The sequence below is a fragment of the Grampus griseus genome (genome assembly GCF_964374135.1).
Source record: "Grampus griseus genome assembly, chromosome: 12".
In the NCBI taxonomy this organism is placed as follows: Eukaryota; Metazoa; Chordata; class Mammalia; order Artiodactyla; family Delphinidae; genus Grampus; species Grampus griseus.
In genome coordinates, this window is record NC_139006.1 from 30,494,782 (window position 1) to 30,521,342 (window position 26,561).

The 26,561-nt window shown below is 43.7% G+C and overlaps 1 protein-coding gene across 4 annotated transcripts in view; it reads right to left on the bottom strand.

Moving 5' to 3' along the window:
* The window catches only part of PTPRM (protein tyrosine phosphatase receptor type M), a 746,863-nt gene that overhangs the window by 134,379 nt on the left and 585,923 nt on the right, over positions 1 to 26,561 (bottom strand). For 2 of the 4 annotated variants that reach the window (XM_082668013.1, XM_082668011.1), the window contains exons 15-18: positions 19,432 to 19,583; positions 15,079 to 15,153; positions 14,822 to 14,848; positions 9,999 to 10,186 (exon numbers count right to left, since the gene is read on the bottom strand). In XM_082668013.1, the coding sequence (XP_082524139.1) occupies positions 9,999 to 10,186; positions 14,822 to 14,848; positions 15,079 to 15,153; positions 19,432 to 19,583 (442 nt within the window). The remainder of the gene's footprint in view (positions 1 to 9,998; positions 10,187 to 14,821; positions 14,849 to 15,078; positions 15,154 to 19,431; positions 19,584 to 26,561) is intronic. The other 2 variants (XM_082668014.1, XM_082668012.1) reach the window with 1 other exon arrangement.

The window sequence follows — 26,561 nt, forward strand, 5'->3', positions numbered from 1 at the left end:
TATTATCAGTTAATACATTGCCCACGGTATTATTACTGCCCACTATGTTATTCTAACGCAGAGCTATGAGACCGTGGACGGCCTGGTGTCTGGTAACATCCATGCTGGTGTGAAGGGAGCTGGCAGGTGAAGGAGGAGCTGGGAGTCACTCGAGGCAGAAACCACGACGTGGAGCACAGCCCAGAGACACGAGGTGCTGAGGGTGCAAAAGGTGGCAGGAGCTGGGCCTGAGGCACGTGGCGGGACGCTGCTGTGGCTACAGTGACAGCCTGCAGCAGGCCCAGGGCCGCGTCCCGGAGGACTGAGCACTCTCTGCTAAGGAGGGGCCTAATTTTGCAAAGAATCCAGAGCAGATGTTTTGGCATCACATGTGATAACATCTGTGTTTCCCAAACAAAACTGGTTGCAGAGTGGAGGGTGGATGTGAAGGGGGAGAGTAAATGTCGAGAGATGAGGTCGGGGAGAGTTACAAGGGGGTGGACAAGAGATGAGGGCGGCCGGTGGGCTGGGAGAGGAAGGGATGGAATTGGAAATGGTGGGAGGGGGACTTGGGAGGTGCTGGGATAGGACTTGGGAGGTGCTGAGGGGAGGTCGCGGGGAGGGGCAATACCACTGTGCTGAAGCCAGCTGGACCAGGTCAGCAGGCGGTGACAGCATCCACCTGATACCAGATACACACGAGGTCCGCAGGTGTGGGATACAGGCATCCCGACAGTCCCTTCTGGGCTGGGTCCTGTGACTAATGGCACCCGACACTAAAAGCATGTTAACAAGTGGGGAAAGCGCCTAACTCCTCCCGGGGGAGATAAAGACAGTTCTAATGGCCAGCTTCAAAATGGAAACCAGACGGTGAACTAGAACTACTCCAAACAAACTGGAAAAGGTCTACCACCATGAACTAAAATCAGAGGGAGGAATAGAGAGTCGTGGGAAATAACAATTTTTAACTAAATTTTCCGAAGTTTTCTGAGTCCAGGATATTATCAGGAGTGTGGGCAAAAGGAAACTGGATTAAAAAAATCAGCTAACACATAAGACGTCCTGAAAGCAAGCATGACAAAATGGAGCACGCGATAAATAAAACAGACACTTTTATATTTGTAGTTTAGTGAAAAATCTACCGAGTATTCCCAGTAAAAATCAACCGTCTCTGTTGCGTTATTTAAAATACGCGGAGATTTTCATCTACTAAGAAAGTATTCATAAACACACACACTTGATTTTCCCCAAACAGCTTGAAGCAGCCTCAAAATTTCACACAGGAGTTTTTTTTATCATTTTCGCATGGACCTGGCTCAGCATCACCGTAATAATTAAAGGAAAAAAAATGTCAAAACTTACTCGGCTGCGGCAGCCACTGGAGGCGCAGCTGTTGTGATTCTTAAAGTGTCTGCAGAGCTCGCCAAGGCTCCCCCACGTCCCCATCCTTGGCTTTCAGTGGTTTTGTTTTGTTTATTTTGTGTCCTGTGGGACAGAAAATAACCTGCACTGATTGTGGCAATTGATGGACTCAGCTGGTGCCTCAGAATGTGAAGCGGGAACTGAAAAGCGCATCTGAAGAGTGTGCCGGCTGGAGGTGAGGGGAAGGGGGTGCCTTCACGCTGCACCACCCACGAGCACGGGCCAGCTGTGTCGGCAATGGTTCCAGCAGGTAAGAACACAAAAGCACCTCTCATTCCACCTGCCTCGGCCTCTGTTTTCAAAACCCAGCAAAGCGGCCGTGGGCACTATACTTAGAACTTTTCTAGAGGTACCAGCCCACTAGCCCCGCACGGGGAGGGACCAGGCACAGGGCGCCCTTCTCCCCAGCGGCACTGCCGCCCACCTGGGGATGCTGGCCTGTCTTCCCAGCTGAGGGCCTTGCTGTCTAAGGGCATCTCCTCAGCAATTAGAACTGCAGGCTCCATGGGGAGGAAGTGGTTTTTCAGGGAGTGGTTTTCTCTATTTAGTTTTCACTGGCTTCCCTGAGGTGGGAGGCAAGTAAATTAAACAAACAAACAAGCAAAAAACAAACCAAAATGAGACTCAGATTTGGAGGGCAAGTGAGACTTTTTTTTGCTACGACAATTCCTTCTTAGCTCACCACACTTTGTCAAATATAGACAAAGCCATCAAATATAACACTGTGCTTACACTTAACAAAATCAGCTGTTTTACTTAGAAAATGGGAAGGATGAGAGGGGAAAATATACAATCCATACATTTTTTTTGTCTGTTTTTGTTTTTGTTTTGTGGTACGCCGGCCTCTCACCGTTGTGGCCTCTCCCGTTGCGGAGCACAGGCTCCGGACGCGCAGGCCCAGTGGCCATGGCTCACGGGCCCAGCCGCTCCGCGGCATGTGGGATCTTCCCGGACCGGGGCACGAACCCGTGCCCCCTGCATCGGCAGGCGGACTCTCAACCACTGCACCACCAGGGAAGCCCCTACAATCCATACATTTTAAAAAGATCTACAAGGAGCTACTAGGAGTTAGACATGTTTAAAAAACTCCAGGTTCCTTGGAAAAACGCATAGGATGTACTTAAGTCTGAAGATCTTGGCATAAAGCCTCCAATTCCCCAATTTAAACTGAGCAAAAAACCAGTCTCCATGTTCAATTATAAAATTAATCATCCGTATCTGTACCCTAGAGAAACACACAGGATAAAAGTAGGTGGGGGCAGGATAATGCTTTTCTAAATAAGTTTAGACATATATGCACACACACACATAGTTGTTTGAGAAGTAGCTGCCACGAGTTACTTAGGTTTATACGTTTCAGATCTAGTAACTGGAAAATAAATTTTTGTGCCCCAGAGCAATATTAATTATTAGCTAATAAAAGAGTACCATCGGTGTTTTTCAGGAGGTCCTATGTGGGAGTAGTTTTAAATTGCTGTCCTTCCTTTATCTTAATTTTACAACGATAGCAACATACGTTCTTTCAGAACTGCACAACTATTTTCCTACTTCAGGTTAATGTTTTTCTGCTTGGATCCCAGAAGACAATTAGATCAGTTCAAAAATCCAGGACCAAAGAAGACCTTCTGGGGACGACAGAGGGGCAGGAGTTCATTCTCCAACTGTGCAGGGTCACCCCTGAGGCTGGGACCCCCTCCGTCCCACTCAGGTAGCAGGGAGCAGCTCCCACATCTAGGGCAGGGCCTGCTGGCTCAGGGCAGAGCTAGAGAATCTTCCTTTTCACTCCAGGTGATAAAGGCCCAGGAGTCTGTTGGGGCGGCCGCTCAGGCCTCCACTGCTTCCTGAGTGCAGCTGGTCTCCTTTCTCCACTTCTGGTAAACCCACGGATCTCCTCCAAGCGCTTAGCACAGACTGATCTTTGCTTTTTGGAAGAAAGAACCAGCTCCTCTTTTGTAGCAACATAAACAAACTTGCCCTTTCCACTGGGTCTTTCTCCTGAGATCCCCAAACCAGTCTGCTGACAACATGCCATTTTCTGTTCAATTCAGCCTGTTTACTTTTTTACTGTGATTCATGTCTGAGTTTCTTTTGAATCAAATTATTGCACTTCCCTGGTGAGAGATGCCATATGATGATCTTGTTAGAACAAAAAACAAACACAAACAAAATCTTCTGCACTCAGTGCTGCTCTGTCTTATCCCCAGCATGTTTTCCCTCTGGTTTGGACACACTTCAGTCGGCTACTTGAGCGGTAATGAACCCTTCCAGGGTTAAGGCCAGTTTTCAGACATCTCTGTCTTGGAAAAGATAAAGACGAATTTGTTGAAACAGTGTCAACAGAGAAAAAGTCACTATTTCAAAAGTACTTTACAGTCTAAGCGGCTGGTGTTTCCCAACGTACATGGATTGAAGAAAACCGACTGATTGGGTGATTGTGCTGAGTCACGGCGGCAACCTGAGGCTTTCTTGATGGTTTCCCCCAAGAAATGCTTCCGAATTGAAGTAATTCATCGCTTCAACAAATCTGGAAGCCAAGCACTGCATTGCATTTTTTTGCATGGGGAGAAAGGGATGTAGTTCATACTCCTCTTTTCCAGTAAATACATCTTCCATCTCCCCTTTACTTTTTGGATGTGGATTATTACCTTTCAAGCAGTTCCTGTGTGCCGTGTACAACAGCATTTAAAAATTAAGCTGTTTGTGTGAACAGATCTCCCTCCAGGTACAGGAATGAGATGCATGCGTTACCTGAATTCTTCTTCTCTTCCCACGGCGGCCAGAGTGATGTACAAGCTTCTGGGTGGGACACATGGCCCTTCACGACAGCGCCCTGACTGCCCACGTTCTCTTGCTTCCGCGTCTACCTGGAATCCCACTCTTTTGCCTTCTCCTGGCCAACTCCAACACATCCTTCAAGGAAAAAGTCATCCTTGCCCAGACTTGCACCCCTAGCCTTCAAAGTACTAACGCAAATCTCTCTTCTGAGGTTTCATAAGAGGTGCTACAACCACCCCATGACTGCTTCCTCCTGCAGAGGGAGACTCCTGAGGGCAGGGCACTCGGTGTCCCCAGCACCCAGACGTGTCACATTCACCCCACGTGCTTGGTATTCTCCAGTGAACTAACAAGCGCAGCTTAAGGTAAGCTTTTCCCCAAATCCGACCTTGCAAAGACACTCATAGAACCATTGTTTAAAAGACAGTATTCTGTGGTCTGTAGCTACACTATCCCTTAGGACTTTTCTAACTTAGATATGAAAATACTGTTTCAACAATAAAAGTTGACAGCATATACTTTTTTTTTTTTTTTTGCAGTACGCGGGCCTCTCACCGTTGTGGCCTCTCCCGTTGCGGAGCACAGGCTCCGGACGCGCAGGCTCAGCGGCCATGGCTCACGGGCCCAGCCGCTCTCTGCGGCATGTGGGATCTTCCCGGACCGGGGCACAAACCCGTGTCCCCTGCATCGGCAGGCGGACTCTCAACCACTGTGCCACCAGGGAAGCCCAACAGCATATACTTTTAAATATTAACTGAGTTTCATATATGCAGTGAGTAGTTTTTAGTATAAGTATGTCCTATGCACTATTTGGGACATACTTATATTAAAGAATTATTCTGTTTATCTGAAGTTCAGGTTTAACTGAGCAAACTGTATTTTATCTGGTAAACTGTAAGAAAGAAAAAAGAGTAAGTTACAGGGATGTAATATTCAGTACAGGGAATACAGTCAATAATATCATAATAACTTTGACGGGTAATCTATAAAAATATCCAATCACCATGTCGTACACCTGAAACCAATATAGTATTGTAAGTCAACTATACGCCAATATTTTAAAAAAGAAAAAATATTTAACTTCTCAGTTCTCAAACTCTTTGTCCACAGAGTCAAACCTACCTATTTATTTAAGTTACTTTTGAATGGCAAGTTTTGATGATACATGGTAAGTGAACTATCTATCCAGAGTGTGAACACAGGAGAGGTACTGAGATTGTAATTGACACAGTTTCCCTGTAAAGACCACGGGGTGAATGCCCTGCCTTGGATCCTATTATAAATTAGTCCTTTCCTCTTTTATTAGCTAAAGCTGCCACTGAATATCAGATTCAATTCTAGTACTTATGATGCATTAAATGAGTCAAGCCTCACAATACTCTTATGAGGTTGATACTATAGTTATCCCATTTTACAGATGGGGAAACTGAGGCCTAGGAGGTTAGACAGCTTGATCCAGGTTGAGCTGGAATATCCACAGTCTGGTACTAGAGCCTCTTTCCAAACCACGGCCTCTTACCATCTGATCCTCGAGCTTCACACGACACCAGGCAGCCACACACTCCTGACTTTTGGTGTGGGTTTGAGGGAAGGTTGCAGACTTCACAGCAAGATTCAAAGAGGTGCGTTTGGTTAGAGTTCTAAAAGCCAAACTGGACTTTAAAACATAACTGCTTAAGGATGTTTCCAGATTCACACTGGAATAAAAATCCCCTGGGATTTTTCTCGAAAGAAAGTCGAGCAGGATGATGGCAGCTGGGGTTTGCCACTGCCCCATGAATCCCCATAAGTTTGGCTGTGCCTCCAGGGAAGATGTGGGCATGTAATACAGCCATGTGCAGGCAAGGACGGCGAGGGAGAGGGATACAGCCATGCGCAGGCAAGGACGGCGAGGGAGAGGGATACAGCCATGTGCAGGAAAGGACGGCGAGGGAGAGGGATACAGCCATGTGCAGGCAAGGATGGCGAGGGAGAGGGATACAGCCATGTGCAGGCAAGGACGGCGAGGGAGAGGGATACAGCCATGTGCAGGCAAGGATGGCGAGGAGAGGGATACAGCCATGTGCAGGCAAGGACGGCGAGGGAGAGGGATACAGCCATGTGCAGGCAAGGACGGCGAGGGAGAGGGATACAGCCATGTGCAGGCAAGGACGGCGAGGGAGAGGGATACAGCCATGTGCAGGCAAGGACGGCGAGGGAGAGGGATACAGCCATGTGCAGGCAAGGATGGCGAGGAGAGGGATACAGCCATGTGCAGGCAAGGACGGCGAGGGAGAGGGATACAGCCATGTGCAGGCAAGGATGGCGAGGAGAGGGATACAGCCATGTGCAGGCAAGGATGGCGAGGAGAGGGATACAGCCATGTGCAGGCAAGGATGGCGAGGAGAGGGATACAGCCATGTGCAGGCAAGGACGGCGAGGGAGAGGGATACAGCCATGTGCAGGCAAGGATGGCGAGGGAGAGGGGGGACTTCGGGATGTAGGTGAGAGACTGAGCAGGTGTTCCCCTCTCCCTGCGGCCACTCTATAGATTTACCCTTGTGCCAGCATCACTTCTCACGTCCCGTTTACTCTGTCCCACCACGGTCCTCCCACCCACATCCGCACCCTGCCCCCAGGAGGGGGGCTACTTAATAACCTGAAAATTACTGAGTGCTAGGATTATTCCTAACAGAACTTTCCATCTCATACTTCTCCCAATAGCACGTTCCTATTTGTTCCCACTTTCCTCTCTAGTATTTGCCCTTTTTTCTTTTTTTCCCTTCCTTCTTTTAAAAAAAGCTGATAATGATTTTGGCATTGAAAAGTTTTTACTCCCCCCCTCCTCAGTTTTATTGAGATATAACTGACACATAACATTGTGTAACTTTAGGGTGTATAATGTGATCACTGGATACCTGTATATGTTAGTTTTAAACAGTTGTCTCTGGGGTGTGGAGAAAAGGGAGCCCTCCTACACTGTTGGTGTGAATGTTAAGTTGGTGCAGCCACTATGGAAAACAGTATAAAGGTTCCTCAAAAAACTAAAAACAGAGCTGCCACATGATCCAGCAATCCAACTCCTGGGCATATTTCCAGACAAAACTATAATTTGAAAAGATACATGCACCCCTATGTTCATAGCAGCATTATTTACAATAGCTAAGACATGGAAACTACCTAAATGTCCATCGACAGATGAATGGATAAAGAAGATGTGGTACATATATACAATGGAATACTACTCAGCCATAAAAAATAATGAAATAATGCTGTTTGCAGAACATGGATGCAACCAGAGATTATCATACTAAGTGAAGTAAGTCGGGTAGAGAAAGACAAATACCATACGATATACTTATATGTGGAATCTAAAATATGACACAAATGAACGTATCTATGAAACAGAAACAGACTCACAGACATAGAGAACAGACTTGTGGTTGCCAAGGGGGAAGGGAGATGGGGGAGTGAAGGAATGGGAGTTTGGGATTAGCAGAGGCAAGCTGTTATATATAGAATGGATAAACAACAAGGTCCTACTGTATAGCACAGGGAACTATATTCAATATCCTGTGATAAACCATAATGGAAACGAATATGAAAAAATATGAATATATATGTATAAATGAATCACTTTGCTGTACAGCAGAAATTAACACAACATTGTAAATCAACTATACTTCAATAAAATAAATTAAAAAAAGAAATAGTTTTCTCTGATCCACTGAAAAGCTAGCATGGGAAAAAGAGTTTTTTGAACTGTAACTAATACAACATTTTTTTTTTTTTTTGCAGTACACGGACCTCTCACTGTTGTGGTCTCTCCCGTTGCAGAGCACAGGCTCTGGACATGCAGGCTCAGCAGCCATGGCTCACGGGCCCAGCCACTCCGTGGGACATGGGATCTTCCCGGACCGGGGCACGAACCCGTGTCCCCTGCATCGGCAGGCGGACCCTCAACCACTGCACCACCAGGGAAGCCCTAATACAACATTTTATTGCAGAGTATAACAACTCAATCATCAATTATAACACACTTCAGATGAGTATACACTGTTTCAGTTTGCACTTATAAATCATATTTCTTCAGGAGATGTGAATCGGAACTGATTTTCTGCATACTTTCAAATACACATCATCTATGGTGTGTTATTAGAAGTCCTAAGGTAGGTATTTTAAAATAGTCCATGAAAAACTGGACTCAGGTTATTTTACGAATTGTTATTTGAGCCTATACCTAATCTCTTTGACATTAACATGTTTAACAAACATTAGAGCACTATCTGCATTCAGAAGATTGGATAGAACTAAAGACATCATCTCTATTCATTAGGCTGATATTTTCTCAATAATCTAATTTTGTCTTTCATAAGATATTAATGCTTTTGGAAGTCTTGCTCTTAATCCTATTAATTCCTAAGCCAGCCTTTAAAAGTGCAGGAGGAAATATGCAAAGGCGGTCAGTTTCACTGAATTAATGAATTAAATCACTAAAAGCAAACCTAAGAATTTCAGGATGGCTAAAATGCAGAACTTCGTTTGGAAATGTTTTCTGGACTTAAATCAAACCTTTGGGCCCTGGTTTGTGATTGTTTTCTTGGCTTTGCAGTCTTCTGAACTGCGGTCATTGGTAATACGTGAGGACACACGTGTCAGCAGAGCAAAGTGTGTCTGTGTATTTGCCTGCGTTTAACAAAGACCTGGCCTTCAAAGAAGCAAAGCAGTGGTGGGGCTCTGACTGCTGTAACGAGCCTTGGACAATGAAGCTAAACCCAAGATAATGCAGCATCTGGGGCATAAAACTGAGGCATCATGAGGGTCCCCCAAGAGGAGAAAGAAGCAGAGTTTGAACGTCGAAGGATAGGGGTGGGTGGTAGAAACTGATTTTAAAAATACTCTAATTCCAGACAAGATGTTTTCCAACTAGGAGCTAGTCAGGTAGATGCAATACCAGCAACACGTTCTTAGATTTAAAAAGCCATGTGGCTTTCTAATCCTATTTTTACTGTAAGCATGCTGCTACTTTATCTTCACCAGTGACTGTGAACTAATTTTACTTAATAAGGTAACAGAGAAATCCAAGCCCCTTCCTTCTGCCCCCTCACCACACACACACACACACACACACACACACACACACACACACACGCACACACTCAGTGAAGGTGTGCTCTTTTGAACCAGACTCTTCAAATAAATTAATTCTCTTCAGTTTGGGAAAGACTTTCCAACAGAATTAGGCTGAGGACAGAGGCTGTGAAAGGGGTGAGTCCTGCATTTATATACGGTGCCAGATTATATATCGCTCTTCCTGGAAAGGCCCCCAAGGGCTGCCTGCACTGGATCGCGGGACAGCGACCTGCCCCCTGGGCTGGCGGGACGGTGACAGCTGTCACTGCCGTGACACTAGCCGGTCCCTCTACTGCCATCTCATCTCCATGCAAGACATTGCTGGTTGGCCTACAACTGTTCTAGGTGGACAGCTTCTTCCTGAGATAACCCTCAAAATTATTGGGATTTAACATCAGACTTTATTATAGGAAAAGCCAGGAAAGGTGGTGAGGAATGGGGAAGAGAGCCTGGCAGGCCTCTGTTTTCATGGCGTATTTACGCAGAATAAAGAAAAAGGTGAAGAAGTATTTCTCCTCTTTTCATTTAAGGTAGGACATCCCCCTGGTGGTTAAGTCTCACCGCTGGATGGAAATGGATCCAGGGATGAAACAGCTGGTCCCTTCCTGGCGGCCTCGTGGGCCCCACCGGCTAGGGGAGATGTCGCAGAGCCCCCGGGCGCCGCGCCCAGGTGGGCGGAGGGCGAGTCCAGGTGCGGGGTGCGTGCTCACCTCATACTCCTCCTTGAAGCCGTAGCCCTCCGCGCACTTCATCTGCGTGATGTGCTGAAGCAGGTCGGCCACCCGGATGGCAGGGTGCAGCTGCCCCGTCTGGTAGGGCACGTCGGCCGGCTCGCGCTTCTTGTACGTGTGGGGCTGCACCAAGCTGCTGGTGTCACTGGCCATCGTGTGCGTCTCGTCTGGGAAAAGAAGGCCGTGGAAAAAATGAGGGGAACCAGCTACAACGGGGTCGCCGAGAATCTAAGAAGAGGCTGCTGACATCCCCTCAACCTACGGCTGCCACGATCCCCGTGATGGCTCAGCAAAAAAGAAAAGTTAAGTGTCTAGAGATTTCAGTGGGATTGGCAATACTAGTAGGGATGCGGCAGGAATCTTTGTTTTTACAAAGCAGTCCAAACGATCTCTTGCTTTCCCAAAGCTAGTTGGTAAGAATCCTTTAGCCTTCGGGGGCTAAAGTTCATCGAAGTTTCAGTCTGAAACTTCACCAAGGCCTGGTGCAAAACCAGTCTTGTGTTCTTCCGAAGATTTGTGAACTCGTTTGTATGATGATGGAAATCAACTCTGTATGAATGTTCTGTGAGCAAAGAAAAAGTGCACAAGATGGGTTGGCTTACAAAGCTAGCAATGAAAACGTGGACATGATACATGAGATCCAAGATAACTGGGGGGGCGGGAGGGGGAGAGAAAGGAACCTGGTTGGATAAGTCACTTCGCATGCTCCAGGATCAGAAAGCTGGACAGGATACGGTGGGCCAACACAGCACTCATGGCATGATCTACAGGAGCTAACATGCAGGCCAACGCACAGCAGAACCAGCTGGCTTTGTTCTACAGAGAAGACACCCCCCCCATTCCCTCCACACCTTCTCCATGGGGCGGGCGCATGGGGGAACTTACCATTTATAGGCACTTTTAAGAAGATACATATCAGGAGAAAAGAGGAGGAGAAAAAGGAAACAGGGCATAAGCAATAGTACTGCGTGAATAAGTACAGGTAGTTTTTATTTTGTGTTTTAATTTTACAGTTAAGTTTTCTATTCATAGGTGGTCAGAGGGCAGAGCCTCATTTCTCCCATCACCTTAGGATGGAGGTGTTTAATTTAAGCACTCAATAAGAAAAGGAGGTTAAAATAGTATCATAATTGCTTTTCATCCCCCATGAACCAAGTAATGACTAAATAAGTCTTAGTTGTACTCCATACATTTTCTCACTTAAATTTCTTGAACAAGTCAACCAAATTGTATTACAAAATTAATGTCAGAATCTGGTCAAATAAGCCTAAAGAGGCTATATTTTAATGGAAGACTCCTAGTAAATTAGATTAATGAACTGCAGAAATTGTAGCTATTAAAAAATGTCTTATGCAGGAAGGTGCTATTAGGTTAAGAGTTCCACATTGTACAGGTTAACTCATTATAATGCTGAATCCCCTCAGCCATTTTACAGCTGAGGGTCTGTCTCATCAAAATATAATGAGAAGGTCACTTAAAATGAGAACATTAAATCAAAATTGATTTCAGGCATAAAGAGTGAAAACATATAAGAAAAGATAAGTTCAATTAAAAAAATGACCAGATTGTTTATCAATAGGGAATTCAGCTATGGGTTTTTGTTTGTTTGTTTAAACTGAGAAGTTCAGCTCCAAAGGAAATTTAGTTCAAGGGCGCTTGGTGAGCTGGGCCTGGCTTTGAAACCTCACTCCTATCTGCATTGCAAAGCACCTGGGATGCATGGTATGAAGGGTGGCACACAGGTGTGTAGCTATGTGCTGCTGCTGAAATGGTACCTGGATCACTACAAGGTGGCTAAAGACACAAAGACAAAATAAAAAAGGTGGTAAGTTGATCTTATGATTTTTTTTTTCATTTGGATTTGCTTTGAAATTTAGAAATTCATATGTTCCCATCTACTAGAACAGTTGCAAATAAACCGGGACATTTTCTCATCGGATTTGCTTGCTGGCAACTGCCAAGCTCACGATGTAGGGGAGGCTCCCTCCTGAAGCCCTGAAGCCCTGGAGCTTTCAGCTGCTCCAGCAGGAAGTTCTGCTCTTTATACTCAAATACATGGAACATTAATTAGTTTCCCCTCTGTGCCTCTCACTCTCTCAGTTTTGCACCTTTTGGGATGAACGTAATTAAATGCCCTCCACTGTGGACTGACCTTCTACACTTCCCCAAATGAATCATGTGGGTCTTCCACGTGGATCCACTGGCAACCTCACAGTGCTCTGATCCCAGGGCGAGGCATTCTTGGAAGTTTTAAGTCCACAGAACAGTCACCACTGTCACCACTGTATGTATCACCCCCACTGCACTATGATATCTTGACCTCATTATTATGTGGACACGTCTTAAAGCATTTAAACACTACCAGATCATCTAAGAAAAGAACACTATTACTGAGAACATAGCTGCCGACGAGGAAACTGAAGGTTTCTGATGTGATATCTGTTCTGAAATTTGGTCACCTGAACTAGCAGAAAATCTTGATTCCATCAAAATTAGTGATTCATCAGTTTCCTCTGACTTCTTAAAAAAGAATGATTACTGATAAAATACATCATTTGTCACTAACTTCCTATATTTGTTAAAAATTACCCACCCACAATTTTTAATTAAAAATTATGGCTAAGAGGAAATCAGAAATAAAGCTACTCACTAAAAGTTCCGATGGTTTTCTAAGAACTGAGAATTCATTCTACCTACATTCTTTAACAAACTGTCTCGAATTTTCAACGAACCAGCTGAAAAATCCTGAATTGAAATGGATGCTGCTTTTGAGGTAGGCGACGGTCCTACCTCGCTATCCATCTATCTAGCTATCTATTTTTTTTTTGCAAGAAAATGATATAAAGGCATGTTAAAGCTTTATACATTAGGGCTGGGCACCTTAGCCTGTGAGAATAAAATGCACTCGAGGATTTAATTGTGCTAAGCTGTGAGTCACAACAAAACACGTCTTCCTGTCTTAGTGTAAATTAAAATAGCACTATTCCCCAAAAGTGCCAGGGTAGATGTACAGCGTATCTTCATTGCATAGTTTCAAGTGATAACCTATGTAACATACGGATTCACCTTCGCACCGAGTGACATGGAAGGGACAGTCCCCAAGCACCGCCATTTGTCACATTGGCAGGTTGGTACCAGCTCAACACGGTAACAGTTATTTGTTGATCTGGCTGACTTATTTTTCACAATGTGCATCATTTCTGCTATTTGAATTGTCTGTTCAAGTGACTCTCTCTCTGTAGAGAAGCCTAACCAACTTTAAAAGATGTCATTAGTGTTCGTAATAACAAAGCCCCAACTTTAAAAGATGGTATTTGTTTAATAAGCTTATCTAAATCCTGCTGTGAAATCTGAACATTTTCTTCCCTCTGACAATGCACATCTCAGCCCTCCCCACTCATAGCTCCCCCAAGGTCAGAACACCTACTAGAGGAATTGCGGAGTGAATGCCAGGCACACAAAGAAATCACAAATTTCCCATCAAGAGATTCTGCAAATGTCATCTGCATTTAGATTGCATTGTTCGGGCACCTAAGATTAGCCTGTGCCCCTCACTTATGAAAAGGATAAAAATGCAGCTTTCTTTCCCTTACGGTCAGGATTAAAAGGTGGCAGCTTTAGCGGGGTTTGTTTATTAGTCCTCAAAACGACGCAAATTCAAAACGTCTGCTTTAGGTACATTCTTCAACTTCTGTCTGAGTTCATTTTTTCCTCAAGCAACAAACTTGCTTAATCAAGCCCAGAAAACACCATAAGGGGGAAAAAACCCCCAACACCCTCTACATAAAAATCATAACAACTTAAGAGAAAAGAGAAGCACAGGGGGAAAAATTATGTTGCCAAGATATAAACCCTTGTAAAGAGAGTTAGGAAGCAGGACTGGCACAGCTGAGGATGGAGCTCTGGCTGCGAGGGATGGTTATACACCTTGAAGTCATCTGTGTTGTGCTCCTTTTCTGTAAGGTTAGTAGTACTGATAGAGAACATAGCCAGGTACGCTCGGGCTACGGTCTCAAAGGCAACAGCAGCTCATGCTTGTTTGGTTTGGAAATATTTCCTACCTTAATTGCATTCTGTCCCATGGGGGCTAACATTTTATTTCATTTCCGGTGACATCTGACACATAATAAACCATGTGATTATAAAGTGTCAGCTTGTCGTTTTGCTGTTGAGAACAGCAGCTCCTTTGAAATTCCACTGTGTGACAGACATCTGAAATGCTGGGGGTGCCCTGGGTAGCTCTGAGGAGGGGGAGGGGGCCAAAGCTCTACTGTGATGATTTTTCTGCAAAGCATTTGGCAGAATTAGAAAAACGCTATTTTTGAAACTGCTGTTTTCAGTGCTTAGCAATAAGTGAAAATAATAAGAAGCTATTTTCACGTTTCTGACTGTCACCACTTTGGACAGACTTTAGGTCTTGCAAGTACACAGCTGAGTGATGACAAACTGTGTTTTTCCTTGGGATCAAAGCTGACTTTTAATTCTGAACCTGGACAGGGAGAGCGCTGGAGCCGGGATCGTTCATTGGAACCTTTTGGTATCATTCCCAGCACACACACACACACACACACACACACACACACACACACACACACACACGGCAAACCCTTCTTATCAATGGGGATTGTTTAGAGAAAGTCTTTTTATTATCTATGCCCACCCCCAACCCCTCCAGGCCATCCACCACCCCCACCCCCGTGACCGGGTTATGATCCTTGCATCAAACTGCGTCTCCTACAGAGTGGCCACTGACTTTAGAAATTACTCCTGTAATAAACTGTGATAAAGGGAAATGTTCTCACCTAAAATTGCAGTTGGCACAAATGGGTCTGTCATACATCATAAGCAGGTCAATGCAGAGAAAGTAAAAAGAGAAAGAACAGTAAATGACTGATGAAAGGCCCCCCCCAGTTTTCCCGCAGAAAGCCATAGAAAGCATCGGGTTACAACACTTCAAACACGCTAAGCTCCTAAAGCAACCTGGGCAGCAAAGTGAGCCCTGGGTGATTCTGACTGCTCAGGGTTTAGGAAGAGATGAAACAACGGAAAGCTATGTTACCTGGGTAGTAGGAATTAGGCACCGATGTGCTCAGGGTGTTCGTTTTCATGGTAAAGGACGATGGTGAAGACACAGCTGTAAATAAGAGAAAAGGCATGTCAGTGGGGGTAGAGAAGCAACACCAGAAAATATGGCCCTGAGGTCACTCCTGGGGAAACGACACTGGGTAGACTGTTGACCAAAGAAACAACAGAGGTTTACCCGAGTCTATGTAGTAAATACTATCAGTCTCCACTGTCTCTGTGGGGAGTTACTTGTACTTCAGAGGACATGCCCCCTTTCATCACTGAAAAGATTTTCTGATCCCACAAATGAAGGAAAAAAACCCACAACCACAGTCGCCATTTTTTTTTTATGAAAGAAGCTATCTTTTTTCTTTTTTTAAAAAAAAAATTTTTTTATTATTATTTTTTAACATCTTTATTGGAGTATAATTGCTTTACAATGGTGTGTTAGTTTCTGCTTTATAACAAAGTGAATCAGTTATACATATACATATGTTCCCATATGTCTTCCCTCTTGCGTCTCCCTCCCTCCCACCCTCCCTATCCCACCCCTCCAGGCGGTCACAAAGCACCAAGCTGATCTCCCTGTGCTATGCGGCTGCTTCCCACTAGCTATCTACCTTACATTTGGTAGTGTATATATGTCCATGCCTCTCTCTCGCTTTGTCACAGCTTACCCTTCCCCCTCCCCATATCCTCAAGTCCATTCTCTAGTAAGTCTGTGTCTTTATTCCTGTCTTACCCCTAGGTTCTTCATGACATTTTTTTTTCTTAAATTCCATATATATGTGTTAGCATACGGTATTTGTCTTTCTTTCTGACTTACTTCACTCTGTATGACAGACTCTAGGTCTATCCACCTCATTACAAATAGCTCAATTTTGTTTCTTTTTATGGCTGAGTAATATTCCATTGTATATATGTGCCACATCTTCTTTATCCATTCATCCGATGATGGACACTTAGGTTGTTTCCATCTCCGGGCTACTGTAAATAGAGCTGCAATGAACATTTTGTTACATGCACAGTTGCCATTTTGGATTAAGAAATTCATTAATTTCCCTTTTGACTTCTAGCCTTTGCTTGCAGAATTTTACTACCACACTGAACTGACTTTTACAACTAAGTATGAGAGTGTGTCTACACATGGCTTCTGGAGAACATTCTGAATGTCAATGCTTCTGTACTTTGCTAAATCCTCACCCTGCTCCTATTTCGGATATTGAGAGAGTTTTCACAATGCTACGATCTGTTTTATGAAAAATAAAGATGATGCTCCCTGTGTACTATATTTAACGTGAAAGCTGCATGCCTACATGTTGTCTTATCAGGCCTTTAAATCCTTGTAAACGTGCTTATTTTTCTTTGAAATCTTCCTCTGAAACACTCAAGATTTAACTACAACACCTTCTCTTCCCCCGTCATTAAGAGGTAGAGTCAATCCCATCCAACTTATCTGATTCCGTTGAAAGTGGATATTTCCTATTTTTAAAGTTTAACTCTCTTCAACATCTTAATTGATTAGTGCTTTAAAAACACTTTAATTTCATTAAAGTGCAAGGATAAATTATTTGAATGTGCTCAAGCTGGTTAGATCTAAGTCTAACTTCTAACTCCTCTGATGTGGTTATGCGGTTTATTTGATGCTGAGTTCCCGATCAGGACACTAATACCCACTTACATGGCTGGTTTATGGGCGGCTCTACCAAAGCCCTGTGGTTACTGCATGTCAGCTCTATCCTGATGACACGTTAATATATTTTCACTCTCTTGGAGCAGTTCCCTTCAGACAATGATTTTTACCTATGTTTATATTTTTCAAGTATAGAGTTAGCAAATGACAGAACCAGAACCCAGGCTGCCTGTCAGTTATATTTTTCTAAAATAGAGAAGTATCACATTTATAATGCATGTTTATGATAAGCTGCCAGGAAGAAAGAGAGCAGTTGATAAAAACAAGGACAAAACCCCGAGTACCTATAAAACACGCCAGGGGTCAGGGAGCATAATGCCCATTACCTGCTAACATTTTTATTTGTTTTGTAAAAATGTGCAAAGCACATACAAAATAACTATGTTTATTTTCACCTTTAAAAACATATTTTACACCCCTTTTTTGTATAAGAATTAAACCCATACCCACTATCCATATCTACCTTCCCCCCTTTTAGGTACGACTCCCATTTGCTTTGGTGGATGGATTATTCCCCATTCTTATAAATGTGCTCGGGCTTATTTTTAAATTCTCCAACCTCAGTTTTCTCACCGTCTCATTCCTAAAAACTACTTGCTTCCCAATCCTAAAAGATCTCAAACATATCCAGGCTTGGAGTAGGTGGGGGCTAGAAGCCTAGTGGTCTAATGAACACTTTTCATGAAAATTTCCTTCTCCAGTAACTGCTCTTTTGATTTAAAGGCATTTAGAGAGTATGACGATGACAAAGTTTACCATTAGGGTCACTGCCCGTGGATGGGACTGGATGAGACCTACCCATGGTTCAGAGAGCGGGAGGACAGTGGAACACCTCGTGCCGTGCTTCCTCCATTGGCTTTACCGATGGAAGCATCAAATAACGCCTCCTGGCGGGCGAGCCCCAGAGGCTGTGTCCCCACTGCTGCAGCAGCCCCCTCTACATGGGCGGTTTTGGATTTCCACAGATACATTCATTTTTTAAAAAGTCAATGCCAAATTAAACAACCTGTCCAGAGGCAAATACCTCCTGTTGCTCAAACTTCAAAAGCCTAGAAACTGCCAATGTAGGCTTCTGCTCTTTGGGTAGGCAATTCCAAGTAAATTTATTCGTGAGGAATTTCACCATGAAATAGAAGATTTGGAACAGTAATGGGTTATCATGGCAAGAGCGAGCATGTATCCACGTGGTCCCTTCCACACTGTTGGTCAAGAAATAACTGCTCTGACAAAAATTCTCATCTTGTCTGTGGTGGGAAGGACTCCCCCCCCCCCACACACAAATGCATCCTAAGTTGCTTTATTTTGGCAGTTAAACGCATTACATACCTTTAAATGGAAAATATATTTGCTACAAAAAAGCACAGAAAATTGTACGAAAAAAAGGGATGGAATTTGTGGTAAACTGAAGTACCCCAGATTCTGCCACCTACACTGAAAATGACATGAAAGGGCAAAGGACAATGACCACGGTTGAGGAGTGTGTCCTGCCCGCCGGGGTGAGAGCCGTGTCTGCTGAAGTCCCGCACCAGCGGGCCAGGGCTGCATGTGGATAAATAAACGTAGGGCCTCTAACTGGGATAAGGTGGACAATAGTAGCCACTGTGAACAGAAAGGAACACGCCTTTCCACGAAGCCTTGCTGAATATAGGGGAAAGGCAGGTGTGGGAGAAGGGTGCTGACCACAGCAGGCGTGATCAGAGAGGGTGGGGGGCCGGGGCAGATGCAGATCCCAACAGCCCAGGTGGGTGGTCAGGACAGGAGCGCACACCTCCCGCACTGGGATCAGCCCTCTCGCACCAGAGACCGTGTGTCTGTGATTCTCCCAATCCCCAGCCTTTACTTTATTACTGTTGGTGACAGCTGTCCTTTATCCATCCGCAAGCCATCCAGCATCCTGGTTGCAGAGCCAGGGTCGGCAGCAGACTTTGGGCATGGATTTCACACGTTAAAGAAACCTCTGACCTTGAACCTGTCAGCGCTGTGAACCACATCATTAGGCACAGGACACGGGATTTACTTTTGGTCCCCAAGAAGATCACCAGGGACACGGCGACTGCACTTTTTGTATTCATACAATCCCTGTAATTGCTGGCTTCCTAAAATAACGCCTTGTACCTGGATGGCAGGTGGCAGCATGGAAGGTATTAGCTGAGCTCCGTTTACCCACCTGGTGTGAAACATAAGCCTTCTGAAGTGGAAATACAATTTAGCTTATTAATTGCCACTAACAGCCCTGTAATAAAGGCAGAACTTGTCAGCTAAACAAATAAACAATTAGCTTGTTACTGCCATTTAGTGAACTGCTTTATAACGGGCTTCCCCCGAGTGACTGCACACCTGCCTCGCTTACAAACAGGAGCTGCATAACAACAGGGATGGTGAGGAGGGAAGCCTCCGTGTCACTGCTCTCGGGTCTTTACAGAAACGTGGCCGTGGCTGCCCGTGCTGTCTGCTCTGGTCCCCTCACCCCGCCCACATCACCGTTCCTAAGCAACCGTGGCACGTGGGGGAGTGTCCAGGATCATCTGAAGGGACTGGAGAAACCAACAGGGCCTAAGAATTCTCTGGGAGGTTTTGTTTCCTAACCCCCAGCACCACCTAGAATCCTGGAAACCCGAGAGCTGCCCTGAGGGCAGGCCCCCGCGCAGCACTCACATCTCCCGTTGAGGTTGTGCGTGTCCATGAAGGAGAAGGCCTCGTCGCAGCTGGTGCCCTGCTCCGCGTAGCTCTTGTCCATGGAGCTCACCATCACCGTCATTTCCTGCCGCGTGCTGCTCATTGTCTCCTTCCGCTTCCTGGCCAGTTTCCTTGGGACAGAGAGTTCATTATGCAGACACGCGTGAGGATGGAAAAGGTGCACTGACCATCGCTCGGGAATCACTTGTATGGAATTAATTGTATTCATCCATAACAGTGTCTCATGATGCCTTCTAGATGGCAGGTTCTCTGCCAGCTGCAGACATGCAGAGGAGACCCATCTCCTGCCTGTCCTCAGAAAAACCCCCTCAGGCCAAAAGGCACATGAAAAGATGCTCAACATCGCTAATTATTAGAGACATGCAAATCAAAACTACAAGTTATCACCTCAAACCGGTCGGAACGGTCATCATCAAAAAGTCTACAAACAGTAAATGCTGGAGAGGGTGTGGAGAAAAGGGAACCCTCCCACACCACTGGTGGGAATGTAAGTTGATGCAGCCACTATGGAGAACAATATGTAGGTTCCTTAAAAAAACTAAAAATAGAGCTACCATATGATCCAACAAACCCACTCCAGGGCAGATATCCAGAGAAAACCATAATTCAAAAAGATACATGTACCCCAGTGTTCACAGCAGCACTGTTTATAATAGCCAAGAAATGGAAGCAACCTAAGTGTCCCTCGACGGAGGAATGGATAAAGAAGATGTGATACATATATACAATGGAATTCTACTCAGCCATTAAAAAAAGAATGAAATAATTCCATTTGCAGCAACATAGATGGACCTAGAGTTTATCATACTCAGTGAAGTAAGTCAGATAAAGACAAATATCTTATAATATCACTTATATATGGAGTCTAAAAAAATGATGCAAATGAACTTATTTACAAAACAGACACAGACAGTTCAGATAATATACATATTACTATATATTAAATAAATAAAGAAGTAATACCAATGCACTTACAAAACAGACTCAGACAGTTCAGATATACACACTACTATATGTAAAATAAACAACAAACTGTATAGTATAGGGAAACATACCCAATATTTTGCAATAATCTATATGGGAAAAGAATCTGAAAAAGTATACATATATATCTGAATCACTTGGATGTACATCTGAAACTAACAACATTGTAAATCAACCATACTTCAATTAAAAAAAAGACCCCTCAGTCATGTTAGGAACGTACAGCCTAAACATTACCTTACACTTCTCCTACTATGAGCTAAAGTAAAAGGGCCAATGACCCTAGTACAATGCAGTCATAATATACTTACTGATAGGCTTCTACAGTTACTAACTTTGCACTAAATTATTCCTGACATGCCATATTCAGGGTCCAAGGGTAGATCCCCCTAGTAGATATTCATCATACAAAACCGAAATAATCCAAGCAGTGAATCTAAGGGGCGCCCTGCAGAACCAAAGAACAACCCAGGCGAGGTGTGAAGACAGCATCGCTGGAGTGTGCGTGGGACGGGAGGAGGCTGTGAGGCAGCCTGCATGGACAGAGCCCTCTGAGGGGCATCTGCCGAACCTCAGATGGCAGTGACACTGGACCGAACCCCAAATGAACCCAAAGTAGCTCCCCATCAAGGCTGGTCAACAGGGCAGAAGGTAAAAAAAGTCAAGTTGTCGACTTCCCTGCCAAGTTTTGCAGAGGAGTGAGTCCTCAGGCTCCCTCCCTGGGTGAAAGAGATGCAAAAAGGCCCTGGAAGGCAGAGAGAGTTCCAGTTCTTTTGGAGACAGAGTTTAACCCTGGCCTTTCTATCATGCTCATTAACCACCAGAAGCTCATAATCTTAAGTTACAGAGACCCGGACAAAACCCAAAAAAACCTAAGGGAAACTGACATTCGAATACACAGGTAAAACACATTTTTACAGCTCTTACTACCGGAGGTTGTTTGATGCACCCAGGACAGACGAGAAGAGAATTAGAGATGCTTAAGAAGAAGGTATAAAGCAAGAAGCTTTAAGAAGACGAGAGCACCGTAATACTAAAAATATAATGCCCTAAATATTCTAATTTTGCTTAAGCACTTAGCGTGTACACAAGAAAACGGCAGCTGTTTCTAGTAAATCATCTTGACTCTGATGAACCTAGGACACAGCAGAATTTACAATGAGCTGCATAATCAAAATCACCCCCGTATTAGGTGATTATTAATGCAGTGTAAGACACTGACAACATTAGACCATATGGATAAACTTTATTTTCATTTCCAAATGCCACATAATCCAAATGCTTTCTTGCCCGTAGTTATAATAATCTTTTGATTTCATACTTGGAAGGCAGAAGGGTTTCATTAGTAAGTTGCCCCCCCTTTTTTTTTTTTTTAGATGTTGGGGGTAGGAGTTTATTAATTTATTTATTTTTGCTGTGTTGGGTCTGAGTTTCTGTGCGAGGGCTTTCTCTAGTTGTGGCAAGCAGGGGGCCACTCTTCATCGCAGTGCGCGGGTCTCTCACTATCGCGGCCTCTCTTGTTGCGGAGCACGGGCTCCAGACGCGCAGGCTCAGTAGTTGTGGCTCACGGGCCTAGTTGCTCAGCGGCATGTGGGATCCTCCCAGACCAGGGCTCGAACCCGTGTCCCCTGCATTAGCAGGCAGATTCTCAACCACTGCGCCACCAGGGAAGCCCCAGTTGCCCCTTTTTTATTGCCAAAAGTTGTTGGGAAAAAAAGATACATTTTTAAACAGAAAAATGAAAATGATCTATAACTTCTGTGACAGTGTTGAAGTTGTAAAGACGGGAATGTATAATAAAACTTGAGCAGCCACTGTGGAGAACACTATGGAGGCTCCTTAAAGAACTAAAAACAGAGCTACCATGTGACCCAGTGATCCCACTCCTGGGCGTACATCTGGAGAAAACTCTAATTCAAAAGGATAACATGCACCCCAATGTTCATAGCAGCACTATTCACAATAGCCAAGACATGGAAGCAACCTAAGTGTCCACTGACAGATGAAGGGATAAAGATGTCGTACATATATACAATGGAATATTACTCAGCCATAAAAAAGAATGAAATAATGTCATTTGCAGCAACATGGATGGACCTCAAGATTGTAACACTAAGTGAAGTAAGCCAGACAGAGAAAGACAAATAAAATATGATATCACTTATATGTGGGATCTAAAAAAATGATACAAATGAACTCATTTACAAAACAGAAATAGACCCACATACATAGAAAACAAACTTATGGTTACCAAAGGGGAAGAGAGGGAGGGATAAATTAGGAGTTTGGGATTAACAGATACACACTACTATATATAAAATAGATAACCAACAAGGACCTACTGTACAGCACAGGGAACAATACTCAATATCTTGTAATAACCTATAAGGGAAAAGAATCTGAAAAAGAATATATATTCTTATATATATTCATATATATATAATACATATATATAAAAAACTGAATTGCTTTGTTGTACACCTGAAACTAACAAAGCATTGTAAGTCAACTATATTTCAATAAAAATTTAAAAAATATGCATTTACAAAAAAAGTTGTAAAGGTTTTGAAAAGGAAGCTGGCATAGCTCCTCTGGGTGCCAGTGTGCAGATGCTGGTCATCTTCTCCAGAGCCCCCTTTTCTCCAGCCAATCACGCTAGTCTAAGGGGCAGAATCTAGGCCTGGATGTTCTCCACAGGTGTTCTGGATAGAGGTAGCACTGACTCCAGACCCACAGCTGCAGTTACAACAGTACATTTGCTCTCCACTTCTGTGTCTGCCAGCTCACTGGAAAAGCATTCTTAAGCCAGGTCTCCCCAGGAACACTAAAGTGGAGGACCGAGATAATTAGCACCATCATTCAGGCAAAACGTCCCCCCTTTGCCGGAATTTCTTTAATTTGCTTTGGACTGAGTTATGCAGATAATTGCCCCAGTATTTTCTTTTGTTTTGCCTATGAAGAGAGATGTAGTCAAGTTCGCCAGACTTCCCTCTTCGTCTTCTCTTGCTTGTGTTTCTCTAATCCTTACAGGTTAGGAAATGACAGTGAAAGTGCTTCTCACTGCTGGTGGGAGGTGGTGGTGGAGGGCAGATGTGTGCTCCAACAAAAGCCAAGCTTGTACTGGAAAGATCTTTCTCCTCTCTAATCCTCCGTGTGTGAACTAATTTCAGTGATGTCACGCTACACACTCCACTGCTGATCTTCCTTAAGCACAAAAGAAGCCCATTAAGGACTCATGAGAACCTGCTCAAATCCAGCAGAGGTCCAGCTGGAGACCCACAGCTTTAGGCTCATGTCCGTTAAGCACATACTCTGTGTCCGTGAACCTTCAAAACATGGCTCCCACGTCCTCAGCAAGCCTTCCTGCATTAACCTCACCCTTTGACCACAGACACAAATGTCTCACTGGGGGCCAGCCAGGCAGGTACTGCAAGGGAGTGAAGCAGGTCTAAGGCAATGAGGAGTGGTGGGCACTGGAGAAATGGAAGGGGAGACAGCCTCTCAGCTCCAGAGGGTGGATGCCCCATAAGGGTCCCAGACATCGTAAACTGCAGGAGAAACCAGAAATCCAGATTTTATAGGAACTATCTGAATTCTAAGTATTGTCAAATAATTCAAATTAAAAACTTAAAAGACTATGTAGCCCAAACAGACCATGTTTGTGGACACTTCTGCTCTCCACTAATACAGCACTTAGAAACTTAATTGTGTTGGAAGGGAGGGGAGTGGAAACTGACATATAATACATAACTACTGTATGGCAGTGCTCTGCAAGTGTTCTCTCATTTAATCCTAGTAACCTGGTAAGAGCTATTTTTACTTCCTATTTTATAGATGGAGGAACTGAGTCTCAAGGACTTAAGTAAGTTGTCCAAATGGTGGAGCTGGAATTGCACCCCAGATCTCTCTTGACCCCAAAGGTACCCATTCTAGAACAATGTGCTGTATCTAGTAAAGTATTTCATTAATTTACATTTCCTTACAAGTTTACATTATAATTATCACCAAGTTGCTTTCAAACGTGAATACTCTATCACCTCATAACTAAATATTATGAATTAAAAAAAGTAGGATTAATTTACTAGCACCTAGCCAATGCTTTACACAAAGCAGGTGGTATTAAATATGCTTGTTAATTGAATTAACAATTGTCACACCAAAGCATTAGAAAAGACAGTTTTTCTGCAACCTCCTAATCAAAAGTAGCTTGCTTGGTCACGGAGGTTTTGAGTCATTGCTTGGGATTTTTGATTTGCCCTCATGCACAGCTAAATTCTATAGTCCATAATTACAGATGGTTGAGGAAGGTTAGATTTAGAATTGAGAGCTGGAAATAAGTGTGGATAAATTGAAATTTATTCTCTCTCTTTTTCTCCTATCTATTTCTCTTTTGGACTTTGTGTTTCAGATCTATATTTTATATTTTAAAGAAAACTTTAAAAACTGTCAGAAAAACATTGTGAACTTAATGAAATAGTGCTTTGTGCAGGAAAACTGAAGTGGAGGCAATTTTCTTTGCAATCTTATCTAAAGACACAAGTAAATTTATTTTCCATCTTGATTTTTAAACAAATGGTTTGCTTGAGATATTTCAATCTCAAATCTCTAAATTTGGATTGAATGAATCTCAAAGACCCTTAGTAACAACCACAACTAAAAATGTTCCTACCAACACCTAAAAATAGAGCATAAAAAATTAGAGAGAGGACTTTCGGTTTATGGTCAGGCATGTAAGGAGCTTGGAGGTCAGCACTCTGTCCTAACAACAAGTAAAAGGCTAAAGAGACGGAAAATCAACAACTCCTTCTAACTTGTCAGAGGTCACAGGGCCAACCAGTGCCCCCCAAATTACAGAGACAAACAGGCAGATACAGAGAATCACAACTCACCAGAGCAGAAACCCATGAGCAGAAATCTGTGTGAGAATCATCACTGGGGTAGATAAATCTAAACTAGAATTGAATTACTGGAGGGTCAGTGTGGTCAAGCCTGAGACTTAAAAACTCTAAGGACGTCCAGACTTAGGGGTACCCTACACCTTTTTGAATTTTATCTCCAGGAACCCTACCTCATTCTCAAAGTAAAGACTGGAGGAAAAAATTGGGCTTCCAGCAGGAGGAGGGGGGGAAAGTAGACATTTTGAAATACACCCAGAGCATTCTGTGCTTTTTAAAAGGGCTTGCCCTCAAGAATACTATTTTACTAGATGGTTGAGGAAGGCAGAGCCTGTTGGGGCAAGGAAAATATCCAAATCCAGCTGTCTCCAGCCATCCTGTCCACCCAAGGTGGGGGCACTGAAGCACCTGTGCAGGTCACAGCTCAGGGACACAAGTTCACTAACAGGTTGAGACCCAATCATAGGTCACCTCCTCTCCCCCAACACCTTACTATCACGTTACTAAAGACCTATTTGCAGAAGTCTTTTTCCCCTGGTACATCAAGTCTGGACATCAGTAAAAAATTACAATGCATACTAAAAGGCAAAAAAAAAAATTTAGAGACAGGGGAAGCATTGGAATAAGGCTCATATGGGAGGGATGTTGGCATTATCAGACTGGGAATTTAAAATAACTATATGAGTCATAGGCTAAAGGTTCTAATAGAAAAAGTAGACAACATGCAAGAACAGATGGAAGACAAAAGCAGAGAAATGAAAAATTTTAAGAATCAGAAAGAAATGCTAGAGATTAAAAAAAAAAAACCTGCAACAAAAACAAAGGATGCCTTTCATGGGCTCATTAGGAGAATGGACACAGCTGAGGAATGTTTCTCTGAGCCAGAGGATATGACAATAGAAACTTCCAAAACAAAAAAGCAAAGGGAAAAAAAGGCTGTAAAACAAGATAACAGTATATCCTGAAACTTTGGGACAACTAAAACAGATGTAACATGTGTATAGTGAGAAACCAGAAGGAGAAAGGAAGAAAGAGAAGTCACTATTTCTATTATCCAAAGGAACAGTGACTGAGAATTTCCCCCAGTTAACGTTAGACATCAAAACAAAGACCTGAGAAGCTTAAAGAACACCAAGAAGGATAAATACCAGCAATTCTACACCTAGCGTATTCAAACTTCAGAAAGCCAAAGACAAAGAAAAAATGTTG